This window comes from Rosa rugosa, chromosome 3 (assembly GCF_958449725.1).
Source record: "Rosa rugosa chromosome 3, drRosRugo1.1, whole genome shotgun sequence".
Taxonomy (NCBI): Eukaryota; Viridiplantae; Streptophyta; class Magnoliopsida; order Rosales; family Rosaceae; genus Rosa; species Rosa rugosa.
In genome coordinates this window covers 30,437,796-30,450,782 of record NC_084822.1, presented here as the reverse complement: position 1 = coordinate 30,450,782, position 12,987 = coordinate 30,437,796, and the positions used below count along the sequence as shown (strand labels likewise).

General features: G+C 39.3%; 1 protein-coding gene across 1 annotated transcript; it reads right to left on the bottom strand.

Annotated features, from left to right (window-relative positions):
* LOC133735521 (TMV resistance protein N-like) lies at positions 1-10,827 on the bottom strand. The gene is made up of 5 exons (XM_062162924.1): positions 10,060-10,827; positions 7,993-9,097; positions 7,534-7,809; positions 6,493-7,392; positions 1-889 (listed from the first exon to the last, which is right to left on the bottom strand). Exons 1-5 carry the CDS (start codon positions 10,560-10,562, stop codon positions 116-118), a joined length of 3,558 nt encoding a protein of 1,185 aa, XP_062018908.1. The 5' UTR covers positions 10,563-10,827; the 3' UTR covers positions 1-115.
* Positions 10,828-12,987: the final 2,160 nt, after the last annotated feature.

Below are 12,987 nucleotides of genomic sequence, written 5' to 3'. Positions count from 1 at the left end.
GATGATCTCTGCTTAATCCATGAATATATATTACAAATTATAAACCTACGCACGTACCGAGACGGTAAAATTGAAGCACAAACATGCATATCCCTAGAAATTTCCCGAGAGGGGATTATTTGATGGCAAACAAACAAAAGATCAAACTGAAACATACTAAAACATAAAACAAATTCAGTATCTTGGCATGAGCGATCAATCGAGTCGGTACTTTCTTGAAGATCCAATGAAGGAAATGCTCACCAATTATCCTTTTATCTTCGTCCTGATCAATCTCCACTTGTGTAATGCCCAAGGCTCCAAGGCGCAATCTCTGTTGAGGGTACCAATCAAAACGTGATCTTGGAACTTGAACAACTTCATGATCCAAGTCATCGTAATTTCTCTTGTAAAATTGAAGATCTGCCAAGTTTTGATCATTGTTGTCATACTCGTTCCGGTGGTACACTAGTTGGACTCCACAAGTTTTCAAGGAAAGTGGTTTAGATGGAACAAATCTCACTTCACACTTGCTCAAAAGTTGCTCTTCATTCCACTGCCTCCCCCAATGCCTCATATCAGATAACGAAACATACTGCAGCCACACATGATTTGACCCCGGACGAATAAGGAAATGCTCATGAACATCATATATGTAAGCACCATTAATGCGGACTAGGACATGAAACCCGTGTTTTTCATAATCATCATAATCATAGGTTAGTGTTCCATCTGTGCTTTCAAACACAGCCGATAAAGCCAATCTCGAATTCTTTCCACTGAAATTTGGAGGAAGTTTAATAAAAAACTCGCAATTCTCAGGATCAGTTGGATGCTTACAAAAGTTGAACCACTTTGGAATCTTATTTCCTGGAAGTACAACACCGAACTCGAAGTATGAATCCTTCCCCTGCATTCATCAATGTTGCAATGTATTAACAAAACGAAATTAATCATGATGCGTGAATATTGCATGGTATTAATTAACTTAATCAGTCATGATGCTTGCATACATGCGTGCTTATAAGCTTGTTAGTACCTCCCCCTAATTCCAATTTGCGGCAGGTTTATTAAGAATATTTTCCACTGCAAGATTTTTTTTTTTTTTTTGTCAATAGTTCATTCATTAACAACAACATACAATACTACAAATATAGATGTGCATAAGAAAGCTAGAGTCCTACGCCTAAAAGCCCAATAGACAAAAGCTTAATTAATATACATCTAACACAAAATAAAAAACCGAGGCCCAAAAGCCCGCTAACCACCAAATTGCAGAGAGAATAACATCAACTAAGGCTTCACTTCCGAATGCCAGAGGTTTATCCACCATCATTCTCCATACTTGAACAGCCTACACAAGAAGGACAAAAGTACCAAAAGACATAAAAACGGCAGTCGTGGTGGTGGAGACCACCGAGCAACACAACACCACTGGTCCAGTGACGTCCACAAACATCAGTAAGTGCCGGTTCGGCAGCTATTTCTAGGTGTAGAGTTAGGTGTATAGACCCAGGTCGAGAACGGCTGTGATGGTAGGAATGTGGAAAAAGAAAGCGATGGGATGGAGGATGAAAGGCGAGGCTGTATTAGGATGAGAGAAAAGTTAGTAAATCTAGGTATTTGGATAGGAATTGAACTGGAGCAAAGAGAAAGATAAAGAAAGTGAGACATAAAGCATCAGATCTGAGACAAAGCTCAGCGAAAACTCACCACAGAGGGCGGAGACTCACCACAGAGGGTGGAGGAGACGATGTGAGAGTTTAGGACGGGGGTTTCGTATTTCCACTGCAAGAATTTGTTAAATATATTGAAGGGTCCGAATTCCTAAAAGCTTAATTTGTCATCATGTAATGTTCATATATAGAAAATGTTAATTAAGCAAAGCTAACTCCCAATTCCCATCACATAAGTTGGGAATCGGGGATTAGATGGGTCGAATGCATCACTCTTGCAAACCAAAGCTCTCATAGGATCAAGGGTTGGGGAAGGGGGAAGGGGGAAGGGGTCAGGTTTGGGTGAAACAAACAAACTTTATTTTAGGGAGGATCAATATCGAAACTCTTCTAAGAGTATTCCAAGACTTGAATAATGGCAAGTATCACATTTAGGCCATGGAATCATGGTCCACGTGGCACTAAACGTAGTTTCGCCACTAGATTTAATTTTGGACAACTGCAAGTCTCAAAATCATAAGCTGATAAGGAATCAATCAAAAGTCAACACCTTATATATTGAGCTTCCAAGTTGATGAAAACATGCTAGGTTGAAAATCAGAAAGGGTGGTTCTAGTTGGACCTCCAAATTTGCTATTTAGACTTCTCATATTTAGTACATCTCTATTTTATTTTTTAAAATACTTGAATAGCTAAGTAGACCTCCTTATTTTTACCAAAACACCCTTGAACATGAGATACAACAATCTGTTATTCTACTTTTTATCTATATCTTCCACTACGAGAAGAATAATGAATTAAAATCACATGATGTTGCTCTCTTATTAGTAGGTCTCTCCTCCACCAAAATTAATCAGAGGGTTGGTTCTCAATCTTGATATGTTGCTGGAATCCCTTTGAATTTGCTAAAAGAAGGATTTCAAGGGTTTTGGGTTGGAAGATCGAGTAATAATTATATCATAATATTCAATTAATTTAGTTTAAGGAAATTCCAAATCATATTGCTTTGAATTTATTTTTGTATTAAATGATGGGTCGTCTATAGAAATTATTATTTTTAATTAATTTTTTTAGGTAAATTATAAAAGTATATAGGCAATATAAGGAAATTCCGGGAAAAAAAATTTAATTTAATTGAATGTTATATTTGGGGGAGGTAAAAAGAGTAATTTTCCCCCCATTTTTCTCACTTTATCCTTATTTGTATTTTCATATAATTTGACAAAGTCTATTAATAATTGAAAAAAGTCGGAGGTCCAAATATCAAATTTGGAGGTCCAACTAGAACCATCCAATCAGATGAACACGCATCATATTATTTCAAAAAAGAAAAAGAAAAAAACACGCATCTGTTCAAGTAAATCCAGAATATGTGTCTAGTTGTAATAGGGTTTTGAATTAGAGATATTCTCGGAGATATTCATAGATATCCGATTAATTGTACGATTATCTTTCCTTGTACAACTCTGATTCTATGCCTTGTAATCCTCTATATAAAGAGACCCCTATTATCAATGAAAATATAATTCAATTCTCTCTCAACTTCAGTTTTCCTTAAACACGTTATCAGCACGAAACTCTTACCCTGATTCCAAAAGCCAAAACCCTAAATAAAAAAAAATAATAAATAAAAAAATTCGGCTGCATTAGCCTCGCTAGCGCCTGTTGTTCCTGCCGCGCATCAAAGAGCCTACGCTCGTCAATAGGTCTGCTAGCCTTGCTAGCTTTCGCCCGGATTAGCCACACCTGCCTCTCGTAGCTGCCTGCAGATGCTAGCGTCGCTAGCACACTCCAGGGCTAGCACAGCCCGCTTGCACAAGCCTGCCGCGCAAAGCCTCGCACAGCCTTAATCGATCGTTCTGCACCCCGCATCTGCACCTCACTGCCTCGCTTCTCCCACACCGTGCTAGCCTCACCCAACACATTCCACCGTGCCCAGCCAAGCGCAGCAGGCCGCTGCCCTGCCTTCTACACAGCGCCCCAACGCCCAAACGCATGCCTTTTGCCTGCTGCCGCCACCGCACGCACATGTTTTCTGGTTAGTCTCACAAGCAGAAAAAGAAGAAGACGAGGAAGAAGAAGAAAGAAGAAAAAAAAAGGAGCCGTGACCACTTACCCAATTTGAGCCTAAAAATTGCCCACTTACTCAACTAAGAGTTTTTTGCTCCCATTTACCCAATCTAACATTTATTGATAGTTTTGCTCTCATTTTAATTAACAAACTACACTCCTCTCAGACTCTCTCTCTCTCTCTCTTTCTCTCCAGCCAGACGGCCAGATGCCGAGCGACAAGACCGACGGCAGCGGCGACGACGCCTTCAACACCTTCTTCTCTGAGACCGGCACCGGCAAGCACGTCCCACGCGCCATCTTCGTCGACCTCGAGCCAACCTTTAAAGCTTCTGAACAAACCATCCCGGCCGGAGTTGGCAAACCGTTGAACAAACGATCAAAGATTCTGAGATTTGTTCGATTGTTCCTCATCAAACCATGACCTCAAGCATTCCTCGACCCAGACCTGCATCTCGTCGCTGATCTGTATATATACGATACATCTCTGCATCTCGAACACCGCCTTGCGCGACTCATCGTTTGCGGGGGCGAGGGGCGAGACAGCGGAGGTGGCGTTTGACTGGTGGAGCACGCCAGATCTGAGCAATAGGCCGAGGTCGCGGAGCTGGTTGGTGAGGGACACGGCGGCCATGTCGAGGTCGTTCTGCATGTAGAGCATCCCGCCGGTGAATGATCGGGGCTGAAGCGCGAATTGACCTTTGCATTGGCTCAGGCGGAGGTCTCCTGTTCGTTGGGCCGGACCCGGGCCAGGAAGGCCCAGAATGAGCTTCTGGTGAATGTGAACCGTAAGAGATTGAAGAAGGAGGCAAAAAGCGAAGGTCACCGAAGACGAATTGAAGAACGGTGTTGTGGAGATGGCTATGGATAATGAGCAAAACGTTGGGTCTATTGGTAATGAAGATGAGGCTAAGCAGAGAGTTTTTTTTTTGGTCTGATAGAGGAGAGAGAGTTGGAAACCAATTTACTAATGAAGATAGTGTAAACTTTTATTAGCTTTTATTGGGGTCTATTGGGGGGCAATGATATGATTATTAAGGGCAATAATATGATTATTGGAGGGTAATACTATGATTATTGGGGGCAATAATATGTTTTTTGGGGACCAATAATATGACTATTGGAGGGCAATAATATGATTACTGGGTATTATTAGGGGGCAATAAAATTGGCCGCTGGAATCCGGTCACCGGTTCGGTAGCCGGATTTGGGATTCCAGTGACCGGTCGCCGGAGTCAGCGGCTGGCCACCGGTCACCGGAGTCCGGCGAGGTCTCCGATGACTTCTCTCTCTAAGTGACAAAGAAGAAGAGGGCAAAATTGTCCCAAAAATAAATAAAAAGGAATAAAAAAATACTTAATTGGGTATTAGGGCAAAATATATATTAAATATTGGGTAAGTGGACAATCTCTTAGAGCATGTCCACCGGTTCCTCCTTGACCGGCCAAAACATGGATTTGGTGACGTGGTGACCCTCAAACACCAAATTGTAGCTTCCACCGGTTTCTCCTTGACCAGCCAAAATTGAGATTTTCTTGACCCATTCCAAGAAATAGGGCAAGGGGTTGACAAAATTCTTGCCCAGTCGAAGAAGTTGCCAGCTCGGCCCAAGAAGCAATGTGGGTGACGTAAGCCGAAGGGGTGCAGAGGCTGAATGCTGCAGACGCGTGTGAGTAACCCTTTTTTTTGTCGCGTAGAGCTGGATTGCTTCACGCGTGCAGGAGACGCCGTTTTTGTAGCGTAGCGCCAGTGGGAGGGACAGCCACAGGGACGTGGCAGTCAGCTGTTGGGCAGTTTGGAATTTTAAAACCAACGGTCAATTAATCTTGGCCGTTGGTTGCAAGTGATTGTGAAGATTTGATGGTATATAATTAATATGTATGATTATATAGGTAACGGTAACAAAATGGTAAGTAAAAAATTCTGAAGTTTCTCTATAAATACCTACCATTTTTTTTTACATCTCACACCCAAAAAATTATATTTCATAGTTACACCAAAAAAAAAAAATCAATGAACAGTAACTGACTGGTCAAGAAACAGAACGGGTGAAAACCCATGTCCAGTGGCAGTGAACAGTTTCTTGACTGGTCGATCCCTTGGCTTTTCGACCTTGACATTTCTTGACAACGGGTGGACTTGCTCTTAGAGTGTTTGGGTAAGTGGGGTTAATTAACCCCAAATATAGGTAAATGATCATTTTCCTAAAAAAAAAAATGTGCAGGCCCAGAAGAAGAAGAAAGAGAAGAAAAGAGGGGAGAGGAGGGCCCAGCAGAAAAGAAAAGAAAAAAAAGGGGGAAGCCCAGCATAGTGACGCGGCCCAGAAGGAAAAAAAAAAAGGAGGTAGGCCTGCGGCCTAGAAGAGAAGAAGAAGAAAAAACAAAAGAAAAGGAAAGGAAGCAGGCCTGGGCCGAGAAAGAAAAGAAAAAAAAGGGGAAAAGAGAGAAGAGGGGGGCAGCCCACTGCCAGAGAATTTCCAGCAACCGCCTAGCCAACTCCGGCCACCGCAGATTTCCGGTCACCTCCGGCAACCAAATTCCGGCAATTTTTGACATTTTTGAGGTATGTTTTAAAAGTTCTATCAAAAACTCAAGTTGATAGGAATTAATCAACAGTCAACACTTTATATCGAGCTTCCAGAGTTGATGCAAACATGCTATCTTAGTTGAAAATAGGAAAATATCTATTGACCACCAATAAGGAAAAAAAAAAAATTAAAAAAATAGTAGAGAAAGTGCAAGATATAGAGATCAGAAGTGAGAGAAACCTGATCATGGTGCTGATTAAGTAAGATAGATGCCATCTTTTCCACATCCAAGTCCATAGTATAGAGTAGTTTGTGGCATTCAGACAAGTCGGTCCACTGAAGCCAACCCAATGAGTTTGGATGGTCCAAAATATCAGATAATTTTGAAAATCTTTCCAATGATTTGCAGCCACCTGCATTTATTGCTGTTATGGTTGGAGAAAGCTGTGGAATTTCTTGAAGCCTCTTACAATCGCGTAATATGAGTCCATGCAAGTTAACAAACTTGATGATACATGTTGGAAGGTTGACAAAACTGCTTCCTGATAGATCCAGAAAGGTCAGGGTGGACAAGCAACTAAATGGAATCAAGAAATCACATTCTGATATGTTGCAGTCTCCGACTCGAAAAAGCGTCAGCTCAGGAAACACCGGTACGGAGCAGTCTTCATCATTGTTGTCATCAGGTAAATACTGCTTCATGGTGGATGTTGTCGTTGACATTGGAAATTTAAGAAGTTTTGGACAGCCTCTGACCTCAAGTTCCTGCATATGTTTCAACTGATAGATGCTGCTTGGAAGAGTTTTAAGGTTTTCGCAACACTCTAGATATATGTTCTGCAAATGTTCCATGGTTCCGGCCTCAATTTCAGGGAAGGTCTCCAGCAGTTTGCAACCACTCATATTCAGAATTTTCAGTGATTTCATGCCAAGTCTTGTGGGAAACCTTGTAAGGTTAGAGCAATCTTTCAAAGACATACTCACAAGCTTATCAAGGCTTCCAACAGAATCATGAATCCCTACTAAACTCCTACATTCTCTAAGACACAACCTCTCTAAATTTGGAAATCCTGAGAAGTCCGGGATTTCTTTTAGCATTTCACACCCCTCGAAGTTCATAGATTTCAACCTGTCAAGTTTCTGTACATAAAAGAAGTAATTGAACAAGGATTGGTCAGATGATACTTGAGCTTCAATTAATTAAACAAAATAGTTATTCAACTAATTTTTATATAGTTAGAGCAAGAAGCTCTTAAAACTAAGCAAATCAAAAGTACATACCGTGATTGACTGTCCGAAACGTGATATGTTGCTCGAAGGCATATTGAGTGCAACAAGTTTCTTTGGATTAAAATTGGATGGTAGGGATTCAAAACGATAATTGTACCAATGAAGGAACCTTAATGAGTTGGGCAGATAACTAATGTTTCCAACAAGGCTTGCATTTCGATTCATGAAGTATCTGAGATTCCTCATTCTTAACAAGGCTTCAGCACCGACATGGATCTCTTCTTTTTTGGGCATTTCAATCTTTATGCCTCGAACTTTACTTGTTCCCTAATAGGAAAAAGCAATGAATTAAACACTACAAGTATACCTGATTAGCAAGTATAACTATTGTAACAAGTATATATCATCATCATTAGATAGAAGTCTACACCCAATATCATTCAATGACTAAAGAAGTAGAATATCAAGATTTTTGTATTAACAATGGAAACAAAGATATAATTTACTTACTGTTTCTTCTGTTAGAACATGTACAACATCCTTATGAAACCAAAATCTACTGCGTTCACCCGGTTCTGTGGGTGATTCTTGACGCACTATTTCCTTGCCCATGTCTTGGATTAAGTCATGCATACATAACCGATTATCTTTATCAATCGCTAAGAGGGACTTATCTATGAGCACTGCAATACTTATTATTGGGTACAAGTCACAACTTCTTAGGACATCCATTATAAAAAATTTATTTTCTCCTTTGAAAAAACAAGCAATGTCAAGGAAAACTTCCTTCTGATGATCTTCTAATCCATTGAAACTTATTTTAAGTATTTCTTGGACTTTTTTGTTGGGAATTCTTTCATAACTATCCAATGCATCTTGCCACTCTTCTATGCTTCTACCAAAAAGATGAGAACCTAAAACCGTCAGAGCTAATGGAAGGCCTTTGGTATAATAGACAGCACGCTCAACAAGTTTCACATAATCATCCTTAGGTAGGTCTTTTTTGAAGGAATTCCAACTGAAAAGCTCAAAAGCTTCACAGAATTCTAATTCCTTGACCTTGTATGTTAAACTAACTCCATGAGCAATTAACAGATGTTTATCTCTAGTTGTTATCATAACTCTACTACCCGGACCAAACCAATTATATCCTCCTGCTAAGTTTTCTAATTGCTTGAGATGATCCACATCATCTAAAACTATAAGAACCCTCTTATTCCAAAGCCTTTTCTCTATTTCATAAGCAGGATCATCAACATTGCTCAGCTTCACTCCTACACCCCTTAAAATCTTGGAAAGAAGAGTTTCTTGCAGTTGAACCAAGCCTTCATGTGGCACTAATGACCTTTCTCTCACATTTTCCAAAAAACAGCTACCTTCAAATCGATGAGCAATTGACCCATATACCGCTTTGGCAACAGTTGTCTTACCAATTCCTCCAATTCCCCATATTCCCACCATGCGAACATCATTTTCCTCAACACATAGAAGCTCATGCATATCCCGGACTCGAGATTCCAGTCCTACAGGATACTTAGCAAGTTTCATGTATGTCCAATTTGATACTTGAATTGAGATCTCTTCCACAATATTTTGGATGAACTTGGATTCATGCCTGCCAATTCAATATTAAAGATCAAACATTTAATGAATCTGTAATTTTGCAATAAATTCCCATAAATTACGAATAAGGATACAAAAAATAGAGGGCCAAGAAACAAATATCAGCAACTAATTTTCAGATAAAATTTTCGAAACAAAGATAATAGATTTAATACTATCGCATGTTCTTGGTTCAAGAGGAGGAAAAATTCGGAGTTTGACTTGTGTGGGGAAAATCATCTCAATCACTAGGACTAAAACCCCCCATAGTTGAGTACTATACTTTGCAGGTTTACAATTCGTAGGTCAACTGTTAAAGTGAAGCTCTCGTTTTGCTTGAACATGCTTATTAATAGAATCTAAAACCCAAAGTTAGCATTATTTAGCAGAGAGATAAAATAAGAAAATAATATTCAATCCTAAGTTCATAACTAAACTGAAGGAAACCTGCAAATGTACTGCCAAAGTGCTTATTTAGTAAAAGTCGACTTCTCTTTCTATATGTCCTATATATGTCAAAGTCAGCTACAATTGGAGCCTGTTGGTTTAGATGACACTGAATGCAAGCACATAATTAAATAGTACTTTTCTTCATTACTTAAAAACTATAAACCAATTCTCCTGTTATACTGACGAATGAGGCAGCCAAAAGATAATTAATTGTTTGAGAACCTGAAAGGCATATAAAGATTTTTAAATTTTGGTTTGAACCCTTCCCTTTCATTTGCTTGGTAAGAACTAAGAAGATAACAAGTGATAACAAATTAAGAATTATTTTCTGTTCATCAAGAACATGTTCACCACCAGTTTTTAGTTTCTCAAAGAAATGAAGTAATTAAGAGGTTAAAAAATGCCTTATTGAAAAGAAATTGATGATGATGCGACTACTTCTGGTTCCTATCAAAAGCAATCCCTGTTTGTAAGGGTCTTAATGCCTTGTATATGTATATAGGTGATAGACATGATCATACTCACCCCTCCGGAAAATGCCATCCAGACAGACTAGCTGCATGAGTAAGAGCTGTCCTCCACCTCTGTACCCGGTCCATGTTGAAGTTGAACTGCACTTCATGTTGATGCATTGCCTCAGCAAAGCTGCCTCTCTGATTTCTTACATCTGAAGGATTCACCTTGTAAAAAATGGGCCAAACAAGTTGTCCCTTTGATTCCTTACAATCAAGGATGATGAGTAGTTCATTCAAGCACCATTTGGAGGATGCATAGTTTTCGGAGAATATAATGACAGAAACCCTTGACTCCTGAATTGCTTTGACAAGTGTTGGTCCAATCTCTTCTCCTTTTCTAAGATCACGGTCATCTATGAAGGTGTGAAAACCCCTCTGGCACAAAGCAGCATACAAATGGCTAGTAAAATTATTACGTGTATCTTCACCTCTAAAACTCAAGAACACATCGTAACTCCACCTAATTGAAGTAAAGGAAGAAGAAGAAACCCCTCTGTTCATATTGCAAGCCATATGATCACAGTCTCAGATAACGCATGCTTCGAATTCAGAGTGGTGCTACTTAATATAGACACAGTATATGTATATACTGGACCGGAGGGACGACTTTCTTAAACCAGCACAGGGCAGTTGGCACCTCTGCTTACTAAGAAAGGAAAAATGGAAAAAAAAAAAAAAATACTACTAGTCCAATTTAATAAAAATATTCCTACTTATACTGAACAAATAACAATGTCTTAGAACTAGAATTATGCCACCTAATCTGGGAAGCGTTGCATAGCATTGTTACAACTATTATGAAGTGGTTCATGAACCTTACATTCTGTGGAGTTCACTCCTCGACCGGTCTAGCTTAGTATCATTATCAGAATATCAGCTATGCTAGCTTCCAGAGAAAGGAAAGACAAAAAAAAAAAAAAGAAGAAGCACTTGTAAGATGCCCTTGAAAATGAGAAAAAGCGTAGCCAGTGGCGTGGGTGACAGTCAATTCAATATTTGCTTTAGCAGACACTTGTACTGCTACTCAGATCCAAATCTAAGCCTATGTTATGCTATTCAGTATCCTTTTTTTTTTTTTTTTTTTTTTCTTTTTTTTATTGGGAAGACGTGAAGCTATATTGATGAAAAAAATTAGTTCATACAAAGAGTCGTAGCTACATAGCTACTGATGGTTGCAGGGACAGAACCCCTCCAAGCAACCACACAACCTGAGTTGAGAGCCAATTTAGCATGTGAACTGCTGAATTGAGTAGCATAGGAGCTTCTTTTATAAAGTGAAACAAAAATTTGGATTGCACAGCCTTGTCCTATACGATTATTAGTAGAGCATGATGAATTGAAGTGGTTCATGAACCTTTTATTGAGTGGGATTCACTAAGCTAATACCCTTATCAGAATATTAGCTAAGCAAAATTCCAGGGTAGAAATGAAATTATAAGATGCTTTTGAAAATGAGAAAAAAGCGTGGTGACCGTTGTTGGCTTTAGCAACAGTACTTCTACTGCTACTCAGCTTAGGATGTAAGCTTATGCCTATGTCTACTAAACGAACCTGACACAAGCATGAATGTAGCACAACTTGCTAAACACAGCACGACTTTCTGTTCGTGAAACATCTGGATTTCTAGAAGCCGGCTTCGAACAGAAGTCAAGAAATCAAGAGTATCATTCAGAAGGAAGACAGGGTAACCTTGATCAATGCCCGTGATATTATTGTGATACAAATAAGCCACCACCACAAGAGACTACAGTAAGCATTGCAAACTGGATAAAAAGTCAAATGGGTTTCCTTCCTTCCCGTATTGGTGTCAATGACACCGTGTCATTGCACCTTTGGCAAATGTATGTAGGCCAGGCAACTAATAATGCTAACCTCTGAGGCTATTCTCTCCTTTATAACCAATCAAAGGATGAATATGAAGTTTATCCTATATAGCCTGAACCAAACATTGACCATACCATGAAGATTTAACAGAACAATAACCAATGGGATTTTAAAGCAAAGAACTCTACAGTTCCTCTCAAATCTTCGTCAAATAATCAGCAAGAAGAGAGAGGCCAAAAGCAGCATTTGAATCCATCCGAAAAAAGAAAAAAAAACCCAACTCACAAAGCATTAAATGAAATCGAGAATCCATAATTAGTGGTGATTCTATCTCAGAGATAAAGCTTGTCATATCATGCCAAACATGATTGTAGGAGGCTAATGGGGAAAATATAGCACCCATTATATTGAATTGGGCTAAGATATTGAACAATTGTTTCCAATAAAAGAGATATACATGTCATTTATAACCACTATTTCTGTGTCCTATCATTTGTAGCAATTGTTACCTGTAAAACCAACCAAGGATGGACATGAAGCTCATCCTTGAGATATTCATCTGGACTAGACAAGACCATATATACCAAGGCACCGTAGGGTGGGTATATCAGTTCTCTCAACACCTGCCGAGCAGATTTTTAGCAAAACAAAAACCAAATGTGTTTTGAAAGCCAAAGAATTCCATCAGGCACAATCTTGGCCATAGCTAATTGAATATTAGAGACAACAAAGAGAAGGAAGAGGTTATAATAATTAAACCACCCAAAGAGCAACCGACAAGAACTCGAAAGGGAACCCCAGAATCCAAAACAGCGTGTTGATTCCATCTCAGAGACAAAAGGTCATTGCCAATATCATACAAAAATGATAAAATGAGATTGAAGAGGAAACTCTTGCATGCATTATATTAAAAACCACCAGAACAGGCAAGCAACAAAAACTACAGCACCACGACCAAAATCATACCTACAGATACTCGCAGAGTTTGTTGTTCTTTGAATTTGTGCTTTAGGCACCTCAAAAATGAGAGTTCCACATGCCTTTTTCAGAAGCATGTCAGTCAGATGCTTGATAAACTATGCTCTGGTTTAGTGATGTATGACACTATGCTCCA